Here is a 26,931-nt window from a genome sequence, read left to right as displayed (position 1 = left end):
CACTTCCACACTGAATGGAATTTCTCCACTACTTGGTTTGGCAGGCTCTTGAGGTTTACCTCTGACTGATTAAGACAGAATTTTGCCTTTATGCTGATATATGCTCAAATCATACTGCTGGAAAGAAACAAATTTGATTATGGATGCTAGAATAAACCTTTTGTTTTACATAGGAACTATTTCACAAAGTGTATATTAAATTATTGTCCACTTCCTTACGTACTTATTAGAATGGATCAGCATTAATGAACTCATGATTCTTTGGGGGAGGTAACATTTCAATTTGTCTCAAGGAACTGGAATGCTGACCTCTGGACTTGATGCCGGAAAATAAATGTATCAGAGTATAAAGAGGGAGAGCTATGCTTCTTTTCTGTTAAGAATCTATTTTTCTTTTATTATTACTTTAAAAAATCCTTAGCCCACTTTTAAAAAGGATGTATTTGTGTTTAATAGGAAAGTCAGATATACAGAGAGGAGAGACAGAGAGGAAGATCATCTGTCTGCTAATTCACTCCCCTAGTGGCTACAATGGCTGGAGCTGTGCTGATTCAAAGCCAGGAGCCAGGATCCCCTTCCAGGTCTCTCATGCAGGTGCAGGGTCCCAAGGCTTTGGGCTGTCCTCAACTGCTTTCCCGGGTCACAGGCAGAGAGCTGGATGGGGAGCAGGGCCACTGAGAGTAGAACAGGTGCCTATATGGGATCCTGTCACTTTGTAGCTGCTAGGCTATCCCAGGCCCAATATATATAACATCTAGTTATTTTTTTTCACATTCTATGTAATTTCTTCCAATATGCATAATTTCAGAAAAATAATTAGTTATGTTTGTTGGTATAATACCATTAGATCCTGAACTATGCTTTCTTTCTTTGTTTTTAAGGTTAATGAATGTTTTTATTATGTTATTTTTAAATTATTTTTATTTTTAGTGATTTTTACATAGCTGATTAGAGTGACAAGGGTCAAGGGCTACAGGAAGGTGTGAAATCACGATTTCCACATTCTCTTTTTTTCTTTCCTGTATCTGGGGAAAGGAGGGAGAAAAGGGCAGAAGCCACACCCAGCCTCTCAACCATCCCAGGGTGCCTGATGTGGGGCATGCTCTGAGGTCCTGCTCAACAGATTTTGATAGTTCAACAGTTCTGATTTACTGCTGATCTCACCACTCCAAGCATGATGAAATGTCTGCAGAATCCATGGTCGACATAGTCCACTTTAGAGTCTTCATTTGTGCAGATATTCACTGCCAACAATTGGATAGGATAGTTTATAGATTTGTTCTGTCCTCTCTTGTGGTACCAAGTGTCCTCTGCAGACTCCAATATACTGCCGTATTCTCCATGTGTTCTGAGTCAGTGATTCAGCTGGGGGGATCCTCATGGAAACATCATCTCAAGTGATCCCAGACGTGATTCTTGTGAGTGCTTGCCAATACAGGGTCCAGCACAGTCCGTCGCCCCAATCAGTTTATGCACATGCTAGTGGTTGCAATTGCTGCATCAGTTCTGCCTCCAGCCCTGTCTTCCACACAAACCAATGGATGTTTCAGCCTAGCTCGATCCCGCCCACTACACACTTGGCCTTCACGTTCACTGGTGGGAGCTGCAGCCTAGTCAGAATGACATGCAATTATCCTCACCAGGACCTCCTGCTGCCCTGGTTTCCATGCTTGCCAGTATGTTCAGTCTGCTGGTGTAACAGTCTGGCCTGAGGTGACCTGTGCTCCAACCTGGTTTCTGCTCTTGCCCTTGAGCTAAGGTTTGCTTGGTCCTGCCTGATCTATCCCCTTCCAAAACCAACCCACACATTTGCAAATAGTTGGAGCTTCCTTGCCCAGTTTGCTTGAACCCCATGCCTGGACCACATGCTCAGCAGTGGGAGCTATAACCCACTAGGGTAGTTTCCCAAATTACCCCACTCAGCCCACTCCCAGACTCAGATCTCACTCATGCCAGCAGGATTCATTCCTCATATACACGTACAGTAGCCTTATCCACGGATGGCCCTGAGCAGTAATTCCACACTCCCAAGACCCCAGAGTTCACCACCAGGTATCCAGCAGGCAAGCCAAGATGGTTCCACTGGTGTTCTGGCCACCCGGCGCAAGTTCAGGATTTGCCCTCAGTCTGGTAGCAGTGGCTGGGCTAGGGCCCAAGTATTGCGTCTGATCTGGGCCAGGTACCCTCAGCAGCCACCACACTGCGGCAGCTCCACCTACCCAAGCCCAGAGGTTGAGCTCACCTTGGCCCCTCCCCTGACCTACGTTTCCATGTGCCTTGTACATGACAATGTCGGAAAGAAAATGACATTTGAGTCAGCAATTTTAAGCATGTTCCAGTAGGAATAAAACATTTTTAAAGTCATCAAATAGTAAATGTTGCTTAGCAATAGCTATGTAAAGGCTGGTGGGGTGAAACAAAAAAAAAAAAATGCTGAGACACACGTTAAAATGTTAAGTTATGGTACAACTCCACCCAATGGATTTCTGTTGAATTTCACTTCATAGAAATAAATTCCATCTGGATTCATATTTACCTGACCAAAATTCTGTGAAAAAGGAAGGACTAATGCTATGGATCAAGCAGGTGGTGAAAAATCATGTATCCAAAAATATAAACAATTTTGATTTTTGTGAAAAGTGCACAGCAAATTAATTTCATATTTAAAAATATTTACTTGTTTCATCTATTTTTTATCCATAAGGGTTAATAAATGTCACTTTGCATTTTGTAAATGTGCGAAGTGCTGAAAGGCAACATTTTGGACACTGATAAAAGGTCACACTACTTTAGCTCTCGTATCTTGTTTTTAATTGGCTGTGACTTGTACTACAGTAGCTCAATAATAGCAGAAGAGAGATAATTCATTTTATTTCCACCTTTTCCATTATTTGGTTTGCTACTATGAGCCAATAATTTAATATTTCTGCTTCAGTTTGTTCTTCAGTGAAATGCAGGCAATCACACTAGCTTTTTTTCTTTCAATTTTAGCATCAGGAATGAATTGAAGGGTTGACTGGAAAGAAGCTCAAGCACATGTAGAAAATACTCATTAATATTCTTCAAGATTACAGCACTATTTTGTTTTCTGGAGCAAAGTTAGAAATAATCATAATCTAATACTAATACTCTTAGAAATCAAAGTAGACCCTCCTAAGAAGTAGACAAGATTGTGATCAAGTTCATAAGAATAAAATAAATGCCAATGGATATTTATCTAGTTGGTTGTAAAAAAAAATTGGACTTTCTTCATAAATGAGTTCAGGTATAAAGTGGGGCAGACAACAATCATTTTTCCTTTATTTTAGAGATTATTTTATGTTTGTGACAGGCAGAGCTACAGTGACAGAGGGAGAGGCAAAGAAAGACATTTTCCATCTTTTAAATCTTCCCACGCAGCAGCTGTCAATTGGAACTGGGCCACAGTAAATCCTCCTGGATGCCCTCAGGGGCCTGGGATCCTGGGTGGTTATCATCTCTTCTCCAATAAACATTAACAGGGAGCTGGGTGAGACAGGGAGCAGTGACAGGGAGCTGGGTGAGACACGGGGCAGTGACAGGGAGCTGTGTGAGACACGGGGCAGTGACAGGCTCTGGGTGACACACGGGACAGTGACAGGCTCTGGGTGAGACACGGGACAGTGACAGGCAGCTGGATGAGACATGGGGCAGTGACAGGGAGCTGGGTGAGACACGGGGCAGTGACAGGGAACTATGTGAGACACGGGGCAGTGACAGGCTCTGGGTGAGACACGGGACAGTGACAGGCTCTGGGTGACACACGGGACAGTGACAGGCAGCTGGATGAGACACGGGGCAGTGACAGGGAGCTGGGTGAGACACAGGGCAGTAACAGGGAACTGGGTGAGACACGGGGCAGTGACAAGCAGCTGGATGAGACACGGGGCAGTGACAGGGAGCTGGGTGAGACACGGGGCAGTGACAGGGAGCTGGGTGAGACACGGGGCAGTGACTGGGAGCTGGGTGAGACAGGGGGCAGTGACAGGGAGCTGGGTGAGACAAGGGGCAGTAACTGGGAGCTGGGTGAGACATGGGACAGTAACTGGGAGCTGGATGAGATGCGAGGCAGTGGCAGGGAGCTGGATGAGACACAGGGCAGTAACAGAGAGCTGGGTGAGACATGGGGCAGTGACAGGCAGCTGGATGAGACACAGGGCAGTAACAGGGACCTGGGTGAGACATGGGGCAGTGACAGGCAGCTGGATGAGACACGGGGCAGTGACAGGGAGCTGGGTGAGACACAGGGCAGTAACAGGGAGCTGGGTGAGACACGGGGCAGTGACAGGGAGCTGGATGAGACACGGGGCAGTGACAGGGAGCTGGGTGACACACAGGGCAGTGACAGGGAGCTGGATGAGACATGGGGCAGTGACAGGCAGCTGGATGAGACACAGGGCAGTAACAGGGACCTGGGTGAGACATGGGGCAGTGACAGGGAGCTGGGTGAGACACGGGGCAGTGACAGGGAACTATGTGAGACACGGGGCAGTGACAGGCTCTGGGTGAGACACGGGACAGTGACAGGCTCTGGGTGACACACGGGACAGTGACAGGCAGCTGGATGAGACACGGGGCAGTGACAGGGAGCTGGGTGAGACACAGGGCAGTAACAGGGAACTGGGTGAGACACGGGGCAGTGACAAGCAGCTGGATGAGACACGGGGCAGTGACAGGGAGCTGGGTGAGACACGGGGCAGTGACAGGGAGCTGGGTGAGACACGGGGCAGTGACAGGGAGCTGGGTGAGACACGGGGCAGTGACAGGGAGCTGGGTGAGACACGGGGCAGTAACAGGGAACTGGGTGAGACACGGGGCAGTAACAGGGAACTGGATGAGACACGAGGCAGTGGCAGGGAGCTGGATGAGACACAGGGCAGTAACAGAGAGCTGGGTGAGACATGGGGCAGTGACAGGCAGCTGGATGAGACACAGGGCAGTAACAGGGAGCTGGGTGAGACATGGGACAGTGACAGGCAGCTGGATGAGACACGGGGCAGTGACAGGGAGCTGGGTGAGACACAGGGCAGTAACAGGGAGCTGGGTGAGACACGGGGCAGTGACAGGGAGCTGGATGAGACACGGGGCAGTGACAGGGAGCTGGGTGACACACAGGGCAGTGACAGGGAGCTGGATGAGACATGGGGCAGTGACAGGCAGCTGGATGAGACACAGGGCAGTAACAGGGACCTGGGTGAGACATGGGGCAGTGACAGGCAGCTGGATGAGACACGGGGCAGTGACAGGGAGCTGGGTGTGACACGGGGCAGTGGCACTTGACGGCATCTTCCGCAGTTACTTAACCTTGCATGCCATGATGCCAGTCCCAGCTTGTCCTGTTACAGCAGATTATGTCTTTGTAAGGACATCAGACCGACAGAGACTTTCACATTCTACTGGTAATAACTTAGTTATATGATTGTTTCTTGCTGTAAGGCAGGTTGGTCCTCTTTATGAATATTTTTCAAAATAGTAGAGGAAACTGGAATTTAAAATAACTTTGTTTTGATGCAAAAGCAGTTTGAATTCAATTTTGGAGCCTGGCTTGATGGCTTAGTGGCTAAATTCTTGCCTTTCATGCACCAGGATTCTGTATCTGCTCCAGTTGATGACCAGCTGCTCCACTTCCCATCCAGCTGCCTGCCTGTGGCCCAGGAAAGCAGTAGAGGATGACCCAAAGCCTTGGGACCCTGCACCCGCATGGGAGACCCAGAAAAAGCTCCTGGCTCCTGGCTTGGGATTGCCTCAGCCAATGGACAGAAGATCTTTCTCTCTTTCTCTCTGTAAATGGATCTTTCCAAAGAAAAATAAATCGTAAGTAAAAAAGAAATCTATTTGGGAGCAGCGGTCAGAGCCCTGATTGGGATGTCCCATCTGGTACTGGAGCCTGTTGAGTCACAGCCCCTCTGGTTCTGATCCAGACTCAAGTAGCAAAGTCTTGCTGCCCCGCAGCAGACCTGCAATGAGTTCCAGCTCCTACCTTTTATCTGGTCCAGCTCTGGATTTGCAGGCAAGTGTAGCATGGACCACCAAATAAGAGATGTCTCTACCCATCTCTGCGTCTTTGCATTTCAAATGATAACTAAAAAAATAAATTTTTAGAATAAATTCTTTAAAAAAACATTTTAATTTGAAATATCAAATTTTCAGAGAGGAGAGATGGAGAGGAAAATCTTCCATCTGTTGATTCACTCCCCAAGTGGCCACAACGGCCAGAGCTTTGCTGATCCAAAGCCAGGAGCCTGGAGTCTCTTCCTGGTCTCCCATTCAGGTGCAGGGTCTTTGGGCCTTTGGGTCTTTCTCAACTGCTTTCCCAGGCCACAAGCAGGGATTTGGATGGGAAGCGGGGTCTGCTGGGATACAAACTGGCACCAATACAGGATCCTGGCATGTGCTAGGCAAGAACTTAAGCTGCTAGACTGTCACGGTGCCCCTGCAGAATAAATTTTATTGAAAAGAGCCAACTTTCAGAACTAGAAATATGCATGGCAATTAAAATGTTTATGCTCAAAATTCCAGTTTTTACTTATCAGTTAGTAAAAACTGAGAAAAAGGCACCTTCACTTTTTCTTTACTTCTTTTTTAAAAAAAAATTATTTTGAATTTTTGAATTATGTGGTATAATTTTGTATAGACTGGGATTCCCCCCCAACTCCCACTCCCCAGCAGATTTCTCCCCATTTTGCAACAATGGTGTAGTTCTTCTTAAGGAATCATAATTCCCTCAGTCTCTTATGTAAGTGTACCCCAACATTGCTGGTACAGACAATGTCAGGCAGTCCAGCATCCCTTTGTCTACACATTTTCAACAGTTTCATTGGGAATCCGTTTTTCACCCGATGCAGGGATGCATGTTGCATTATACCCCCACATCTGGACATGGTAGACTGCAATACTCCATCATTATACATTTCCACAAATGAGAAGCCATGAGACAAGGTCAACAGCTGGTATGAATTAGAACAACAGCCACAACAACAACAACAAATTACAGTATCATGGAAAATATGTGACTGAGTAACCAACACATGGGTGACAAAAAAGAAACAAAAGTTTCTTGGGAACAATGATGCCATCATGGAATCCATGAATCAGCAATAAATTCAACTAGAGAAAAGAAAGTATTTGGAATAAATAAAGCTGAAATAAAAAACATCAAAACACATGGGATGCAGCCAAAACAAACAAAACAATATGGATCAGATTATTGAAATTACACTCTCCAAGCTGTTTTCCTTATATAAGAGAGAACATACAGTATTTATTCTTTTTTGATTGACTCATTTCTCTGAGCATAACGGTCTCTAGTTGGGACCACCTAGTTGTAAATAGTGTAATTTCATGCTTCTTAATAGCTGAATAATATTCCATGGAGTAGATGTACCACAGTTTCTTTAACCACTCTTCTTTGGATGCACATCTGCATTATTTCCATGCCTTTGCTATTGTAGAGCAGAGATGACAAAGGAGATATAACAACAGATACCTTGGAAATACAGAGAATCATCAGGAATTATTACAAGCAACTATATGTGATCAATGTGTAACCCCAATGTTACACAAGTTTTTCCAAACAATAAAAAGACAAGTAATCCTTCCAAACTCATTCTATGAAGCTAATATCACTTTAATACCAAAGCCAGATAAACAACAGAAAAAGAGAACTACAGACCGATATCCTTGATGAATATAGATGCAAAGATCCTCAATAAAATACTATCCAACAGCATCCAACAGTACATCAGGCACGTCATTCATCTAGACCAGGTGGGATTCATCGCAGGCATGCAGGGATGGTTCAACATCTGCAAAACAATAAATGTGATACATTGTATCAACAAATTGACAAAATCTATATGATCCTCTCAATAGATGTAGAAAAGGCATTTGATAAAATCCAACACCTCTTCATGCTGAAAACCCTAAGCAAGGTAGGCATAAAAGGAGCATTCTACAACACAGTCAAAGCAATTTATGAAAAATCCAATGCCAGCATTATACTAAATGGAGAAAGATTGGAAGCCTTCCCACTAAAATATGGAACTAGACAGGGATGTCCTTTGTCATCACTGCTCTTCAATATAGTATTGGAAGCCTTTAATTGTTTCAATATCCTTGGCTTAAATGCTAGATTGTTGACAGGAACTGTACTAACCATCTTTCGTCATTCCTGGTAATCAAATACAGTAGGATACAGAGAGCCCGGGAGACAGACTACTCTCTCTCTTTCCTCTAAGATTTATTTATTTATTTTGGTTAAAAGGCAGGATCACAGAGAGAAGGACACACACACACACACACACACACACACACACACACACACACACATCTCCCATTCATTGGTTCATCCCCCAAATGACCACAATGGCCAAAGTGAGACTGGAACTTTCACCCATATGGATGCCAGTGCTGAAGGCAAGGGCTTAGCTTATTATGCCATGATGACGGCTCCTCTCCGCTACTCTTATGTCACAATGCTGAATGAAAGAAAAGTGCACAGAAATTTATCTGTGTAACCCACTTTTATGTTTAATCTTTTTCTTTTCCTTCCTTCCTTCCCTCTTTTCTTCCCTCCCTCCCTTTGTCCAACCCTTTCATCTTTTCCTTTTGAGTTACAGAGAGAAGGCCATGGAGAGACACAGAATCTTCCAACTGCGGTTTCACTCCCAAGTGACCGCAACACCAGGAGATGGGCTAGGGTTAAACCAGAAGCCAGGAAATCATCTAGGCCAAGCTCCAACCATCGTGCCCTGTTTTCCTGGCAGGGAGCTGGCTCAGGAGCAGATAGAACCTGACTTGGCATCATCTGGGATGCCAAGATGCCAGGGAGCAGTTTGACGTGACACTCTACAATGCAGCTCTGTACACAACAGCCAGCCTTATCACAATACACCGGTTCATTAGAACTGTCTGTCAGTGGTGTCCTACCAGGACTGTAGCAGCCTTCCTGCTGGCCTCTGCTGTTTGCCTCTGGACTCTGCTTCCAATTTCTCTGGTCACCAATGTGATCTCATAAAGATGCAAATCATCACTCCCTTTTTAAAAATGTGTTCATGGTTTTCTATATTAATTTGAATAGGGTAAAAATCTGTTATTTTAGCCTTCATGTCCTATTTTCCTTTCTAGCATTGCATATAGCCTTTTCCTCCTAACTCTTTTTTTTTTTTCTTTTCTTTGGCTGTCTTCTTTTCTACTTGGTACAGGCTATTAGTACTTCAGACACTAGAGCCATAATGTCTTCCTTAGCCTTTTCTTTGCAGTTTGGGCAGTTAACATACTGATTTCTTTGTGTCCTTCACCTGGACTATATGGAGGCACTTCAGTAAGCTTGTTGAAAAAAGTAGAACTAAAGCTAAGTTTATGCAAAAACTTTATGAAGCTCCTGTATGTTTTTTTTTTATATTACGTGTTTTCCATGAGTAGATAGTGCAAACATGTCTAGGAAAATATTCACTCACATGTGCATAGAATGGCAAAGCTCAGTTGTGACAGCTGCTTTGGAATGTTTTGGGAGTAACTTTTGAAAAGCTACGGTTGCTTTTGTGAAATAATTCACAAAATCTAATGAAAAATTTGCCTTTAGGGATCGGAACTGTAGAGAAGAAAGTTGATGAAAGAAATTACTGTTAGACATTTTGCGTCAAATGACCCTCGGAACTCTTGCTTTGTGCCTTGCAGCTTGAGTGCGTAAGAGAAAAATGCAAATTTTCCAAATCAAGTGCAGCTAATAGTGCTTAAATCTCAAGCAGACTGTAGGATGCACTTATTAACATTTGGCAAGGATTAGAAATGAACGGTGTTTTTTCTGAGATGTCAGCCTTTTTTTTTGCCTTTTAAGATTGGATTTTCTCTAAAGCTACATCAATTATAACTAATTGCTACTGAGCTGGTACATCCAACATAAAGCCAATAAACTCAGACAGTAAGCTGAAAAATAAACAAGAAAATTTTTGGCTTTTTAATTTTTAGTAAATGACTTCAAAAGCAAGCTCAGATGGCTTTCTTATTGGTGTAAATTTCCAGAAAATCTATTTCTTATTTTTATTTCATTCCCTCCCTCTTTTATCTTTTTAATTTGTTCTTTATTCATTTTTCATTTTTTTCTTTTCCTTGTCCACATGACAGAATATTGCTGCCCTAAGTGTTTCTCCGTCAGTCTTAATTCTGCATTCTCAGAAGAGGGAAAAGGACTGGCCAGTTGAGATTCCTGACCGATACACTAGTGTGAGGGTGGTGGATGAAACATAGCCCCTTAGCAAAGAGTGATGGATTACTGCCAGGCAGGCAATCGAAGAGTGATAGGCTTATTGGTTCCGCTATGGTTTATCAATACTAACATGCAAGAAATACTAACATGTTAAATTAGAGGCTACTGAAAAATGAGAGAAAATAGTATTTTTTATGTTAAAATTAATTGTTCCTTTTTACAATTGACTTTCTAAAAGCTTCCATCATGCGGATTCTATCTTTGCTTCCTCTGGACGCACATGTTTGAGCAACTCTGTTGTGTGCAAGACCCTTGAACTAGCAGTGCCAACTGAAGGCAGCAGTGCCAGTTCTCATCACTCCGTCTGCCTCCGTATGCTCCTCTGCATGAGTGCAGGGATGACCCTGCGGAGAACTGAGCTCACAGGACTTAGTTAATTCAAATTTATGATCCTGTTTGTGAGGACTCTGTAGTAAAAATTGCTGGATAAGCCAGCCACATGACCTTCTGTGGTAGTTCTTTGAGGAATGCTGAATCTCTTTCATTACCATCTCTTGTATAATTTTTGAAGACTCCTGAGATAATTCCAACCCTTTCCTTAGCTTTGGTTACTAACCACTCTATGCTAATGATTCCTGACTCATGAGAGTCAGGAATTCCCCACCACGCTCCTGATGACTGGGGCTATCCTAGGTTTACTGGTTCTTATTGCTTCCACACGAATAAAGTGTCCAACTCTGGGCCTGAGCCTTGTTCACTTCCTTGGTCCCAGCCTCTGGGATCTTGTTTCTCCTCTTGCTGTCACAGTTTGTTTATCTGCACCATCACTCAACAATCTAATGAGCAAATCTAGACATCTGTGGCTCTAGATTCTATCTTCTGCTTCTGGCCAACCACATTTCTCTCGTCTCTAAGTCCTGCTGCTAGCTTACAAATCTCTTTGACTTGACCTGTGTCCTCTGCACTGAGTTATTCCAGACACATCATTTTCTTCTTGGATTAAATTATTATTATTATTATTTTTTTTGCTTTAAAGATCAGTTGAATGTTTCCATTTTGAATTTGGTAATGAATCAGTTCTTCTTTAATTTGATTCCTGCATATTTTTTTCATGTCTTTATCACACTTAATGTTAGTGAACCACTCAGAAATTCCCATGCTACACACATGTAATTGTGTCATAATTCAACATATCACAAATCTAGTATTTATAAATAGTCGCTTGAGTTTCTCAAGGCCTGGATGACATTGCTATACCTTTGCATGCATCTTGGGACGCTTTCTAGACCAGAGCGGCTGTGGACCACGTCGTGATTATGCAAGCTGCGCCCATACAACAGGCCGATGCGTTTATTTTTCCACTTGGAAGGCACTGTGCATTGCAATAATTGGAAATGTATCATATGCCCTGATGCTTCCCTTCCACTGTGAAACACCAGCGATAATTACCTAGTGTTATGGAAATTTATTTGCTGAAGAATTCTGTCATAGGTGACAGCCAGAAATTACAATGCTGAAAAAATTACAAAAAGGACAATGTCACCTGTCAGCTCTTTCTATTTTTCCCCTCCTTAAATTAATTCATACGTTTTTAAATATACTTACACTAATTTAGATTTTTGAGAAACTTGCTTTGTAATTTTGTCATCACTAAAATGCAATTATCCTTGATAAGGCAGAAAATGTACCTGCAGAATTCTCCTGTATTTGCATCCACTAAGGTAAAAGGAAAGTGAATGTTTCCTGTAAAATAAGAACATGTTGCTGGTCTTGGAATATAGGATAGAGTGGGAAACTGACCCTGGAACGTGGAATGGCCACCAGTTTCTGCCAAGAGAAAGTTTCCCAAAGCCAAGGAATGGTGGAAAAATGAATGGATGCTTCTGGAAAGTTCAGTGACCCATCTCTAACCAAGAGGGTAAGGATTAGTAACATATCATATGACTTTAATAATTATAAACTTGATGCTTTATAAATATAGAATATGAATTTATAATAGGCTATCAATTCCTTAAGGAAAGAACCATTATGACAGTAAAATGGTTTGAATAATGATATATGGACTGGAAAAAAGATAGGTAGAAAATTTTAAGTTAAACACAAAAGTTACTAATGCTGTACAGGGCAACTAAAATTACCTTTGGAATTATTTAAAGGGTAGATACTAATTACATATATAGGTATAAATGAAACCAAAGATGCATGAGAAAAAAAATCTGCAAAGGAATATGCATTATTATAAATCCAGAGCTTTTATCAATAGCAAATGATAATCAAAAACAAAGAAAATTACTTTCTTAGAAAATAGGATAACTGTTGAGTTGTTGAGCCATAGTCTCTCGCATGCCCTCGAAGACATATTTGTTTTGGATAATGTTTGTTGACAATCTTTGATCTCACTTCCAACCCTGTAGGGTGTGTATCAGTGGGGTCTTGCAGCATGGGATCCGTGGAGTTATTCTCCACTTGCATCTGAGTGGCCTGATGGAAAATGCTAGCTGACTGGGTGCTGCTGTGTGAGCCCAAGTGAGGGGACTGTGTTGGCTGCCTGCGTTTTCACACCATGGCAGGGCAAAGTGTGCAGCACATTCTTTAGGTCTGATGTGGAACATGAAAGTGGGGGAGAAGGTCATTCAAAATCTTCAGAAAATTCCTCAGACTTCAAGTCTGGTGGGTCAGCAGATGTAAGAATCTGTCCACGAGCCCGGTGCTGTGGCCTAGAGGCTGAAGTCCTCGCCTTGAACGCACCAGGATCCATCTGTACACTGGTTCTAATCCCTGCGGCCACACTTCCCATCCAGCTCCCTGTCTGTGGCCTGGGAAAGCAGAGAATGGCCCAAAGCTTTGGGACCCTGCACCTGTATAAAAGACTAGAAGAGGCCCTTGGCTCCTAGCTTCAGATCAGCACAGCTCTGGCCATTGCGCTCACTTAGGGAGTGAACTGATGGATGGAAGATCTTCCTCTCTGTTTCTCCTCCTCTCTGTATATCTGATTTTGCAATAAAAATAAAATAAATCTTAAAAAAAAAAAAAAAAAAGAACCCATCCACTTACATCTATGGAAAAGCAGGTACGCGCCCCCTAGTGGTGAGAGGTGATCTGTGGAGAGAGAGCTGCCTTAGCACTTGCTGGTTTCACTGCCAACTTTTCCACATTAGTCATGCCTTTATGTGATAAAATGAAATAACAATAAATTTGACATATGCTCAGATGACAATCAGGATCAATACAAGCCAGATTCAGTAGATCCTTGATTTTAGGACTTCCTGAAACAGAAAAAAAAAACCAAACCCTTACTGCTAAATCATGCCATATTATGACAGTTACATATGAAAAATTATTTTTTATTTCATTTACCTCAAACTTTTATTACTTGGGATTCACCAGGACACTCCTGGGACCTGCTGTAAGTGTCCATACCAGGCTCTGCCAAGAACAAAATCTAGCTGTCCAATGAGTAATGAATTTGCACAATAGGGGTGTGTGTGTGTGTGTGTGTGTGTGTGTGTGTGTGTGTGTGTGTATGAGAGAGAGAGAGACAGAGAGAGACAGAGAGAGAGAGAGATTGACCTTGCAGCTGTACTGCGACTTGCTTTGTTCATGCACTGTGTCATGGGCTGTATTTCTCTCTTCAGCTGGATGTCTTGACTATCTCTTGAAAGCAAACTTCCTTCAAGTGTTTTCTCCATACTGGCTCAATGAAGTGTGGTTGGCAAGGATCAAAGCCCCAGGATTTCTACGCTCCTGGTTGAGATGTGGCTCACAATGTGCAGAATTGCTGGTGTGTCACGCAGCACGCTCCGTCTCGCTGTGGACAGTATCATGTCTCGGAGGTGTCATTGTTTTCCATGTTGCAGTTCGTTCTGTCCCTGATCGGGATTCTGAATGACAAGCACTTTTTACTTTTCATTTCACTCAGCATTGACTTGTTTTTCCTCTGGCTCTGCTGTTGGTTTTTCAAAAATATGCATAGCTGTTTTTGCTAAATTTAATCAGAATAGTGTCTTTTAATGCTTCCAGAAAGTGCTGAAATAATTTAAACGTTGTTTCTCTGGTTAATTTTTTTTTTTTGTTTACCAGTAAAATGCATTTTGATACTTTAGTTAAAAGATTTAATTTTTTATTGCAAAATCAGATATACAGAGAGGAGGAGATATAGAGAGGAAAAGCTACCATCCATTAATTCACTCTCCAAGAGCTGTGCTGATCTGAAGCCAGGAGCCATACAGCAAGTGTGGGAATCAAAACTCAGGCTCATGCCTGCCTGACTTCAAGCCTGGAGCCAGCGTGACTTCTGTTTTCTGTGGTGGATGTGTTTTTACACAAGGAAATCTGCCAAAGGAAAAGTGAGAACTGTTTCTTAGATGGGCATTGCTGGGCACATTTACCAGGAAAGCAAAGTTAGTATATTAACTGCAATGCTTAAGATTATCAACTCACGGGCCTGGCGCGGTGGCGCAAGTAGTTAAAGGTCCTCGCCTTGCACGCCCGGGATCCCATATGGGCGCCGGTTCTAATCCCGGCAGCCCCGCTTCCCTTCCAGCTCCCTGCCTGTGGCCCGGGAAGGCAGTCCAGGACGGCCCAAAGCTTTGGGACCCTGCGCCCGCGTGGGAGACCCGGAAGAGGCTCCTGGCTTTGGATCGGCATAGTATCGGCCCGTTGCGCTCACTTGGGGAGTGAATCATCGGATGGAAGATCTTCCTCTCTGTCTCTCCTCTCTGTATATCCGCCTTTCCAATGAAAAAATAATAAAAATAAATCTTTAAAAAAAAAAAAAGATTATCAACTCACCACTAAGTTGGACTCAACGTGGCTAGACGCTGAAGTCTACTGAATGGCTGACTGCAGAATCCATCATATATCTTACACACGTTGTATAAAAACAAATAACACACCTAGGAATCAGAAATAAAATAAAATAAACATAGCAAGCATGCATATATAATAAATATGGGAGTTGGGAGATTGAACTGCTGGGGTTCATTCCTGGATGGACCATTCCCCACCCAACGTATAACCCTGCATTTCGGTGGGCTAATCACGCCTTCTGCGCTTCAGTGACTTTGGTTCAGGGTTTTGGAATTACAGCTAGAGGTCAGCAGGTGTCAGCACATCCTCCTGCAACCTTGGAGGCTCCGCTCGGCTCAGCTCCCTATCTCCCTCTGCTGGCGGACGGCGGCCGGGCGGGCACCGTGGTTGCTATGGACACCGAGGTGACGCGGTGACCAAGGAGACCAAGGCGGCGGCCAGCGGCGTTGAGGGGCAGCGGGGACTCCAGGTGGGCTGGGTGTGTGCGGACGGCGGTGGCGGGCGGAGGGCCCTGGGCAGGGGCTGGCTGGGGTGAGGAGGCACGGCCAAGCCGCCCAGCAGGCGATGGGTCAGCCCCTGCCTTGTCCCCGCGTGCAGGCTCAGGGACAGTCCTGTTGACTGTGGGGATCCCTGCACACAGCCGCGGGCCTTGGTCGCTGGTAATCCTGCTGCGGAACTGAGCTTCTCAGGGGCTAGCCGCTTTTATCCAGCTTCAGAGGCCGTCGTGTCTTATGAAAAATTGGATATGCTGAGAAACCGTATGACCTTCTCTTTTGTAGCTTTTTATTCCCCATCCGGGCGTCTGACTTGATTCAAGTCCATCTCTGTCAAGTAAAGGTGATGCTAGGAGTGTCTGCTCCAACTTCTGAAACTGCACAGTTTTTTTCTTCCCTGTTCTCCTAACCAACATTAAAGGGGCTCAGACACACACAGCTACTTGCCTGTTTCCTAATAATCTGATTCGTTAAATGTGAAGGTGACAAGGGTCATTTTAGAAATTGATAAGATCGAATCCTCATTGGGTTCAATCCAACAGCTGCCACTTTGTCTTTGTATTGCTTTTCCAGCTCACAGACATTACTGGCTGTATTAATGTTTCCTTTTTTGAGACACTGGAATTCCTGAGAGTGCACGGATACCATACAGCACCTTGCCCTGAGGGCTGAACCTGGCACCTGGAACAGGTGGCTTGTTCAACTTGCAATTGTGGCTACTCACCAAACTTCTGCTGCTGGGAAAAACAAAACGTGCAGTTTTTGCAAGTGTGGAAGAGCGAGTTTGTTTACAAATTCTATGGCCCTACTGTAGATTGTATTATAAATTGATTTGATAGACAAATGTTTCAAGCCTTGCACATGGTTGTCAGCACTGCGTGGCATGCAGGCTTTAAACTCATTGTTCATGATTAGTACTTTTGTGCGACCAGAGGAAAATTGAATATCTGCAAATGTAACAGAAGAAATTATGAAAAAAAGTCAAATACTCCTCAAAAACTAAAGGCAAATTATGTAAATTTATTTTTTATGACAGACAAAATGTGAAAGACAGGTTATTAAAAATTTAAATGTGTAGAAAAGCTAAATTTGTATAAATTTGTATGAAATAATGATTTCTGATTTTGTGACATGTGCTGGAGATGGCTTATTTATTTATTTATTTATTTATTTTTGATGCTGAGAACCCCCTGCAGTAACAGTGGGTGGGATAGAAAGAGCGTTAAAGGGCCTAGACTTCTGAAAGCTGTGATTGTCAAATGTAGTAAATGTTTCATTGTCTGTATCATAATAATGTGAGTGCTTAGTTGGCATAGCAATGCTGACTTTATTCGCTTTATGACTGTGGCATTCACACCCTGTTTAGTTAACAGAGAGAAGCCTCAGTCACTTCCTCTCTGTATGTGCACATGTATGTATATGTATGTATGTATGTGTGTATTCTTTAAGATTTGTATGTATTATTGAAAGGGAGAGAGAGAGGTCTTTGACCTGCTGATTCACTCTCCAGTGGTGCACAATAGCTTAAGGCTGGCTGTTTCAGGCCAAAGCCAGGAACAGCAATTCAGTCAGGGGCTTCCAGGGGCGTGGCAGGGACCCTGGATCTGGGTCTTCACTGGCTGCTTCCAGGAGGTGCAGTAACAGGCAGCTGAAACCAAAGTGGAGCTGGAACTTGCACTCGGCATCCCAGAACCCAATACCCGTGAGGACTGGAGCCGTCCCAAGTCATGGCTTGCCTATCTCGGCCCAGTTTTTATGTGACTGCAACCCTAAGGCTCATTAGGTGTAAGAGATGGAGGCAGAAGGGTTAGGGGTAAAGACCAAGGCTTCTCCAGTTGGTGTCTGAACTTGCCTCCCACCCCACAGCTAGAACTTGCTGGACGCCGTTAGAACTGTGGTGTGATAGCTTGAAGAGGAGGGGGAATCCCCGTCAGTGTGTATAAGGAGAAAATGAAGCTCTTACACAGTTTTGTTACCTCAAATCCAGCTAATATAGGACACCTGGGTCTCCCAGCTTAAGTATGTCAAACTATTAGTTACTACTTTGCATCTGAAAGTATTTTAGAAGGGTACGTTGCTGCTGGAAAACTAAAGGCAAACCTTGGTTATTCTGGAGAGAGCCTGCGTCACAGGGTGAGGACAACGGGTGGCTTTGTGCGTGTCGAGGCTCTGTGCAGAGTGGACAGTAAGTACCAGCTGGCTTAGTTTCAGTGCGGGTGCTAGGAGAACATGGTTGATCTTTAGTCAGCGGGCTCCTTAAGCACACATACACTAAGATCAAGTATTGCCTGTTCTTTCCTTACATGTTTTTCTTAGGTTGCAAAAAATATATCTTGATCAAGGATAGGATCAAATGAAGGGAATGTGAAAGTAAGACTTCTTTAATTAAGTCCACATGTTGCATTAGCTTAACTGAAGTTCAACATTCCTTGCTCTAGTCTGTAATGCTCGGCTACTATGGTACTAACTGGCCCAAGCATGTTAAAAGCCATCCACACGAGGTGGTTGATGAGATTCTTTCAGAATATATGCTAACGCAATGGAAAACTCTCCTTTATAAATGCTGAAGATAATTAGGGTCATTGGAAAAACCAACCTGACTTGGGCACATTTCAATTACGGAAAGTGGGTCACTGTGTACACGGTGAACTCCTGAGTCTCACTGGGCCTGGTGTAACGGAGCACTCTGCGGGAGCCTCGGGAGCCTCGGGCCCCTCTCATGGAGTAAGGTCCTTGCCTTCCACTCAGAGGCCACAGGGCTTGATGTCTGGCTGCATTCTCTAAATCGGGAATGTGTAGAAGGATCATCAAAGTGTTGTGAATAATTGGGTCATTTTGAGTTTATAAAGGTGGGGGAAGCAGGTTTGAGATAGAGAAATGACATAGTCTTCTAGAAAATTCCACAAATCATTGTTAAACTTTTGAAAGTTATCATTTTTAAAGTTTTTTTTTTTTAATTGGAAAGGCAGATCAGTTTTTACTGAAAGAGAGACAGAAAGAAATATCTCCCATACGCTGATTCACTCCCCAAGTGGTTTGCAAGAGCTGGGGCTGATCAGATCCGAAGCCAGGAGCCAGGAGCCTGGAGCCTCCTCTGGGTTTCCCACACGGGTGCAGGGTTCCAAGGCTTTGGGCCGTCCTTGACTGCTTTCCCAAGTCACAGTAAGGGAGCCGGATGGGAAGTGGAGCAGCTGGAACATGAACCAATGCCAATTTGGGATCCCAGTGGATACAAGGTGGGGATTTAGCCATTGAGCCATTGTGCTGGGCTCTGTTAATTATTTGTATAAAAACCCTCCAAAGGACCTGGCTGCGTGGCCTAGCGGCTAAAGTACTCATTTTGAATGCACTGGGATCCCATATGGACACCGGTTCTAACCCCAGCAGCTCCACTTCCCATCCAGCTCCTGCTTGTGGCCTGGGAAAGCAGTTGAGGATGGCCCAAAGCCTTGGGAACCTGCTCCTGCATGGGAGACTTGGAGGAAATTCCTGGCTCCTGGCTTCAGATTGGTATAGCACTGGTCGCTGCATTCATTTGGAGAGTGAATCATTGAACAGAAGATCTTTCTCTCTGTCTCTCCTCCTCTCTGTATATCTGACTTTCCAATAAAAATAAAATAAATCTTTAAAAAAAAGCTTAAAAATCAACGTAACTGGGCACACTAACACATGATTGATGGCGGTGAGGTTTCCATAAGGGGGCGTTTACTGTCCTCTTCTGAGGTTGATGGGTAACTGAAGCTTTGTGCTTGGCGAAGTTTGCTCCTGACCCTGTTACATCCTTGAATGTGACTGAGTCACTGCTAGCTTCACCAAAGGAAGCAGGCAGCACAGCATGACTCGCGACGACCACCTTCCCTCTTGCTTCATACAAGAAGATTGGCTTCTGTGTGTGGCTTGATAAAACATTTAATTGAGAAGAAGCCTTACTAATTGCATTCAGTGAAGTGAAATGCCGTCTCAATGAGAGCATTTTCTGCTTAAATCTGATTATCAGCAGAGCTATAAATCTGAATCATTTCATTCTAATATGATTTACCGTCTTTTCTTTCGTTCTGTGTATAGGTAAAATCAATCATTGTGTATCAGTTTAGCTGTATGCCAGTGGACACACACATAAAATTATAGTGCATTTGGAAGTGTAAATAAAATAAGGCAACCTGGGTTATTTTAATTAAGGAAATTAACCTTGAAAATTATTTTATGTCTTTAATAATGATAATCTTCTAGAATTTCTTATGAAGATGTTGTCAAGGGAAGCTACAGGCCAGCAGATCTCCTGAGCGTGATCACATGGTGAGACGGAATGTTTGCAACCGAGCAGGATTTTCCAGGAGAGTTTTAAGGACAGCTTTTGTGGCATTCCTTTGGTAAAAGTGAGGCAAAATACTGCCCGTCCAAGTGATTACCAGACGCGGGGCAGAGGAAAGAAATTCCCTTTGAAAATTGCACCAATTCCCTTCCCGCCGCCCCCAAAAGGCAAACCAAGACGCAGCTTCTCATAGTTAGTAGTCTTCTACATTGCTTTTAGTCTTAAGAGACGTGGTTTGGTGGCTAAGCAATGCATCTGGGCTCTTGCATGTAGAGTGCCTCCCTGTGACTTCCCTGAGGGAAGACCCCATGTCTTCTTGCTAACCGAGAATTAACTAACTGTAATAAGGTCACGGGGAGGAACCCGTATATTGCTTAAAGTGAAAAATTATTTTGTGTGATCTCATTTTTCGTTAGAGAATACATATCCTTAGAATTTTGTGCCACGTGGTGAGAGCTTACTTCTTCAAGTTTTATTTGAGTTTGAGAGGTAGTCCAAATCATGTACAGGTGTATTTGAGTAAACAAAATAGTTGTTCCTACTGCATAACCATTTTTAAGTTTAAATGATGCAAGTGACAATTTTGTCTCTTTGGGATATATGATGTACTGTGTAGATAGCTTTAATTTTTCAACATTTATTTTTTTATTTATCTGAAAAGTAGAGTTACAGATCAAGGAAGAGAAACTCATGGAGAGAAAGAATCTTACATTCACTGGTTTGCTCCCTAAATGTATAATAAATACTTCTAGAACGGGACAGCTGGGACTTGAACCTGGGCTGTTAGGGCATATGGCATCACAGGTTGGGGTTTAGCTGGCTGTGCCACAATGCTGGCCCCAATGTGCAGGTAGCTGTTGTTGTTGTTTTTAAGATATATTTATTTTTTATTGGAAAGGCAGATATACAGAGAGGAGCATAGACAGAGAGAAAGATCTTCTGTTCAATGATTCACTCCCCAAGTGACTGAAATGGCCGGTGCTGTGCTGATCTGAAACCAGGAGCCAGAAACTTCCTCCAGGTCTCCCACATGGGTGCAGGTTCCCAAGGCTTTGGGCCGTCCTCAACTGCTTTTCCAGGTCACAAGCAGGGAGCTGGATGGGAAGTGGAGCTGCTGGGATTAGAACCGGCACCCATATGGGATCCTGGGATGTGCAAGGCAGATAGCTTTTAACAAAGCCTTTTAGAATGACTTTATCAGTGATTGTCTCACTAAAATGAGCAAAATCATTCAGTGGTTCATTCGGTTGTGTAGGTTTGCCTTTGAATTAACCTTCCATTTGAGTAATTTTGATACCAGACTTCTTTAAATGTTCAAGTTTCCAGACTTATTTTCAGTGGTTTCTTCTGAAACTTTGGTTGGGGCTGCAGAAGCACGCCAAGCCTCCGTCTGCAATGTTGGCAAGCCATACAGGCGTTGGTTTCAGACCCTGCTGCTGCATCTCTGATCCAGCTCTCAGCGAAGCTGGAAATTAGCTCAGGTGCTTGGGCCTTGTTCCCACTGGGAAGGTCTGAATGAGGCTCTGGCTTCAGGCTTCAACCCAGCTCAAGCCCAGCTTTGTGGCCCTGCGGGCACTGAACCAGTGAGTGGGAAGGAAGAGCTGTGTCTTTGCCTTTCCTCTTGTCTTTGTAACTTAGCTTTTCTGGGAGGAGAAGAAGAAAAAAGAAAAGGGAAGTGAAGGGAAGTGAAGGGAAGTGAAGGGAAGGGAAGGGAAGGGAAGGGAAGGGAAGGGAAGGGAAGGGAAGGGAAGGGAAGGGAAGGGAAGGGAAGGGAAGGGAAGGGAAGGGAAGGGAAGGGAAGGGAAGGGAAGGGAAGGGAAGGGAAGGGAAGGGAAGGGAAGGGAAGGGAAGGGAAGGGAAGGGAAGGGAAGGGAAGGGAAGGGAAGGGAAGGGAAGGGAAGGGAAGGGAAGGGAAGGGAAGGGAAGGGAAGGGAAGGGAAGGGAAGGGCCTTCATTAGCTGCAGAATAAATAAAAAAATTAGTGGCGTGCAATACCACTCCAGGTCTTCAAACTTATGTCTGCTTTGATCTTCCATACATCCCACATATCAATCAACTGTTACCAGTCTTTGGGTCCCTATTCATCAATTGCTCTTACCAATAATGCAGGATTTTCCTTCCAGGCACACTGTGACCTGTAAAGACGTCAGTTCCTTCTAAGCTTCACTCAGGTGTAAGCCAGCTTGCATTCTCTCCTTGCTCTCACTTCCTGTATTTTTACATCCATATATTTTAAAGACTTTTCTAGTTTCTATGTTTTCTTATGAATTTATACATGGGTCCTACATACCTTAAAAGACTCTATTTAAGCTCAGAGAACAAGCATGCCTTGCTCTTGATTCATCCATGCCATTCAGCACAGTGACGCACAGTTAAAAATGCTTTACTAACTATTTGTTAGGGTTATGCACACCTAGGAATTTGTGGATAAACTTCTGGGATCCAGTGCTTTTGGCATTTAACATTATGGTGACTGTGACACTGTTTCAGATATGTTTTTTTTTAATTTTATTATTATTGCTATCATTTTATGATACAGTTCCATATTCCCTGATCCCCTCCCCAATTTCCTCCCCCCCCACCTAGTTCCTCTATATCATTAATAACATATAGTTCATCATACTCAGTCATATGTCCGTCATTGCAGGCATGGAGAATGGCAGAGAGTCCAGAATCCTATTGTCAAGATATAGTAAACAGTTTCATTGTAAGTCCATCTTTGTCTGGAAGCAGAAATGCATACCACACTACATCCTCACATCTGAATGTTAGTCTTCATTTCACAGCTATTGTACATCCCGTGTTATTTAACTTCTTGGTGTTGTTAATTTCTTTTTTCTCCCGGATACTGAGTTTGTTTTGTGGCTCTTCATTTAAGAGGATGTGTAGTAGCTGTGTAATGGAGACTGTCATATCTAGTAACATGTTATTAACTTCATGGCATTGTAAATTTCTATTTTTCTTTCTATTGTTGATTTTGTATCATGGCTTTTCATTTAAGGGGATGTACAGTAGGTGTGAAATGGAGATATAGTTTTAAATACAATTTTAGGAATTTGGAGATTTTTACTTATATAAAAATGGATTCAGTAATTCAGCTTTACCAAGTAAATGAGTTCAGAACCATGAGTAACTGGGATACTCAGGAAATAGACCGTTCTGAATAACGAACTTTTCTGGCTAACTCAGAGTTAGGCAAAATATTTTTTTTTGTTTCATTTCTTACTGAATAATTCTTCCTAAAATATGCTAATTTCTGCTCTATGCCAAAGAGTATCATTAAATTTTCTGTGATAACAAGAATATTAGATTCCCTTTAGGTAGTTATTACATCATTTAATTTTCATTTTAAACTCATACGTATGTGAAAAGGGGTTTTTGGACTTGAAATTATAACTCAGAGATACTTTTATCGCCCAGTGTACTTCCCTGTACCTTGTTTTTGGATCACACTTACATCACTTACAATGGATGCATTTGAGACATGTGTGTTTAGGCAATTAGATCGTCAAGTCAACATCATAGGATGTACTTACAGTCTTACACAAAGAAAAGTGGCAACAGTCTTTGCCATGTTACTGCAGAATGCTATCTTATGGGACCACGTAAGCATATATGGCCTATTGTGGATTGAAATGTTTTGCAGTACACGGCCATATTAGTCTTTTTTTTTTTCAGTTTGAAGTTTTTTCTTTAATCCAATCTAATATTTTTAATTTAAAAAGTTCTTTTTTTTATGATACAGTTTGTTAGGCTCAGGGATTCCATTTCCTGCTTTACCATTTCCCCTATATTGTAATGATGGGTTAGTCCTTCGACAACAGTCGCAAGTCCATTATTCTGCTGTTTAAATGTATCCTGACTTTGTAGTTAATAGACAACAGCAGAAAGCCCAGCATTCTAGAGTCAAGGTATATTTAACAGTTTCATTGAGAGTTCATATTTTATTTAGAAGTAGAGATGCACACTGCATTCTGTCTCCACTTCATGGTATACTTGTCTCCGTTATACAGATCCTCTGGATAAATGTATGTAAATTATAAGTCTATTGATCTTGCATTTTGCATGAAGATTGCCTTATATCAGAGAGAACATATATTTGTCCTTTTGGGATAGCTTATTTCACCAAGCATAATGATTTCTAGTTTGAACCGTTTTGTTGCAAATGGTGTCTACAACTATGAAGTCTTTTGTAATCTTAATCGTGAAAAAGAAAACATATACTTGTCTTAATAAATACATTTTCTTTTTGATTTCACTTTTTTTCATTCTTTTAATATGCAAGTGGGGTTCAAAATTTTATGAAAAGTGGAATTAAAGGATAAATATCTTTTGGTGCAATTTGTTGGTAATCCATGTGTAGATTTTTCACAGTATGCATTTTTATGAACTTTTTGAAATACACATATAAATGATGGTGAGATTTCAGTCCTGTAAATACTATATTACATTTAAATCTTGTTAGTATGAAATTATTCCCATCATATTTGTAGCATATATGACAATTTTGTGTTTAGCTTTTGATTAAAATTTTCCCTCATAAATATTTGTGTTTTTAAAATTTGCTGAATTACATGTAGTTATTGCATATTTTTTTCTTGTTACTTTGTTTCAGAGTTTCCACAAATCAGCATAATTTTTAGGCAATATTAAGACAAAAATCATGAATACCAAGGATTTTGTTGTTCTTCCATGGGGAAAATCTGGAAATTCTGTCAAGTTGAGATATAAGTAAGTACAAATATATTTCTTTCTTTCTTAAAAACAATTAAAAAGTTTATTTTTTTTGCAATTTAAATTGTGCATATAATAATGTTTATGTAACATTGGTTAGAGTTAAACTCAAGTGTGAATTCTTGTTGCCATTTTATTCACATTTGTGGGGTTTTTTTGGCAGTAAGAAAGTAATTTTGATTTATTACCAATCTATGGCAGTATAAACAAATTGATACGAAAACACTTGTTCCACAAGAGTTAAAGTAAAAGTCATAAATAAATTGTGGGGCTCGCTTTCCATAAGACACTTAAGCATATTTTTGTGACCCTGATTCCAAAGTAGAAGGAATCATCTCAAACTTTAAAGAAAAATTGAAACTGGAGAGACCATTAGGATGAGGGACCTTCAACAATGGCCGGAAAGGCCACCCACTCCAGGCTGTCACACAGTTACAGGACCACCTTGAGAAAAGGTGAACTGGAAATACACGGCATTTTCATTGTTAGATACACTACTTCTTGTGAATAAATGCGTTTGTCTTTGGTCTCAGTAGAGGCTCACTTTCTCTGGAAGCTGTCCTTTGCCCCAGTGCTGGAGCATGCACACAGCCATGGAGCTTGGTGCTCCAGGGAGAGGACCAGGACAGGGCTGGAAGTCACTTCCGTGTGGGAAGCTCTGCCACGTTTCATATCGTCCGTTACAGTGCTCATTTGGAGTGTGAGCTGAAGCTCTTGTAGGGTAAATGAGAAGGCAAAGGTTCCTTCTGCGTCTTGGCCGACTTCCTGGAGCCCTCTTGGAGCCTGCTTGGAGCCTGTCCGTTTCTGGATGTGTCCTTTCCTGGGTATCTAGGATCATGTCCCCTCATCCGTTTAGTTTTGGGGGTGTTCATCATACCTGTACATTAGTCCCCTTTTCTAGATCCATTATTCGTCAGTTTGGTTTCCTGTCACAGCATGCATGGGTGCCTCTGTGCTATTTGATGATTGAAGAACATTCATGTAATAATGATTAATGAATATTTAAGCTCATGATGGATAATGAAATCTGAAGACTAGGTTGTCTTCAATCTGTGGAAGAGTCAGTGCCTAATGCTTTTAAATAACCAGAATTGTAAACGGACAAGAGGAACTTGTGGCCAAAGGTTGGTGGACTTCTGATGTTAATACTAAATCCTCCTTCGCAAGAATGGCTTATGTAAAAGCTGGCTTTTATTGGAGTTCCCCAGGATGGTAGAGGTTCTACCACATTGCTCGTTTTGCCTGTATAAAAGTTATTCACACTGTTTGAAAAAATGAAATGTTACAGTAAGATTACAAATTAACTTTCCTTTTTCCACTTTGTGACATGAATGTGCATGTGTAAAGACAAGAATTATGTGTACAGAAAATTATGACTTAAACCTGCAACACTATAATAAAAGTGTAAGAATTGAGGTGGATGCTAGCAGCTAAAAACTACAAACTTTAGGAACCTTATTGCACAGAAGTATAAAGGAAGTAGTTGAAAAGTTTCATTTATTTATTATTAATATTTTAATTTGAAAATGGAAGACTACATAGAATTACCCTTCTTCTTTTGCTTACTCCAAGTGAACATTCCACATTAAACATGTTTTCTTTAGACATGCCCAGGAACTACGCATGGAAAAAGTGCAGCTAGAATTGGAGAATGAAGAGATGGAAAGGAAACTAAAGGAATTCAGATTTGCAAGGAGCAAAGAGAAGGAAGAAATTGGGTATGTAAAGTTTGTAATTAATTTTATAAGAATGAGCTGAGTGTTGACAAAACTACTTTATGTACACTTGTCCTTCCGATGAAAGCATTCATGTGAGTGCACGGTTTCTGACTATGACAGTCACATGAGCTATATTGTTTTTCTTTAAAAAAGTAGTTACAGTTTTTGTCTTCTGGGTTTCTTTGTTGTGATCCTTCTTATTTGCCTTCTTAGAGTATAATTCTCAATAATCTGCGATTTGGAATTTAGGACAAAAGTGCAAAATGTGTTCTTTGCCTTTGGGGGATTGCCATCCACAGGAAATGAAGATGTGTGTGTGTGTCAGTGGGCATCGAGGTTAAGACGCTGCTCAGTACACTCACACTGCGTGTTGGAGACCCTTGCCTGTGGTCCCACTATGCTCTCAGCCCCCCAGTGCACTCACACTGCTGGTTGGAGACCCTTGCCTGTGGTCCCACTATGCTCTCAGCCCCCCAGTACACTCACACTGCGTGTTGGAGACCCTGGACTGTGGTCCCACTATGCTCTCAGCCCCCCAGTGCACTCACACTGCGTGTTGGAGACCCTGGACTGTGGTCCCACTATGCTCTCAGCCCCCCAGTGCACTCACACTGCTGGTTGGAGACCCTGGACTGTGGT

At 42.6% G+C, this 26,931-nt stretch overlaps 1 protein-coding gene across 1 annotated transcript in view; it reads left to right on the top strand.

Moving 5' to 3' along the window:
• The first annotated feature begins 24,503 nt into the window (after nt 1–24,503).
• Nucleotides 24,504–26,931, top strand: part of ZBBX (zinc finger B-box domain containing) — a 78,834-nt gene continuing 76,406 nt past the window's right edge. The window contains exons 1-2 of the mRNA XM_040988375.1: nt 24,504–24,571; nt 26,179–26,292. Coding sequence (XP_040844309.1) covers nt 24,504–24,571; nt 26,179–26,292 — 182 coding nt within the window. The remainder of the gene's footprint in view (nt 24,572–26,178; nt 26,293–26,931) is intronic.

Source organism: Ochotona curzoniae, unplaced genomic scaffold (assembly GCF_017591425.1).
Source record: "Ochotona curzoniae isolate NIBS_2020 unplaced genomic scaffold, NIBS_Ocur_1.0 contig_4843, whole genome shotgun sequence".
Classification (NCBI taxonomy): domain Eukaryota; kingdom Metazoa; phylum Chordata; class Mammalia; order Lagomorpha; family Ochotonidae; genus Ochotona; species Ochotona curzoniae.
The sequence above is the reverse complement of the archived record's forward strand: the minus strand, read 5'-3'. Positions and strand labels throughout refer to the sequence as shown.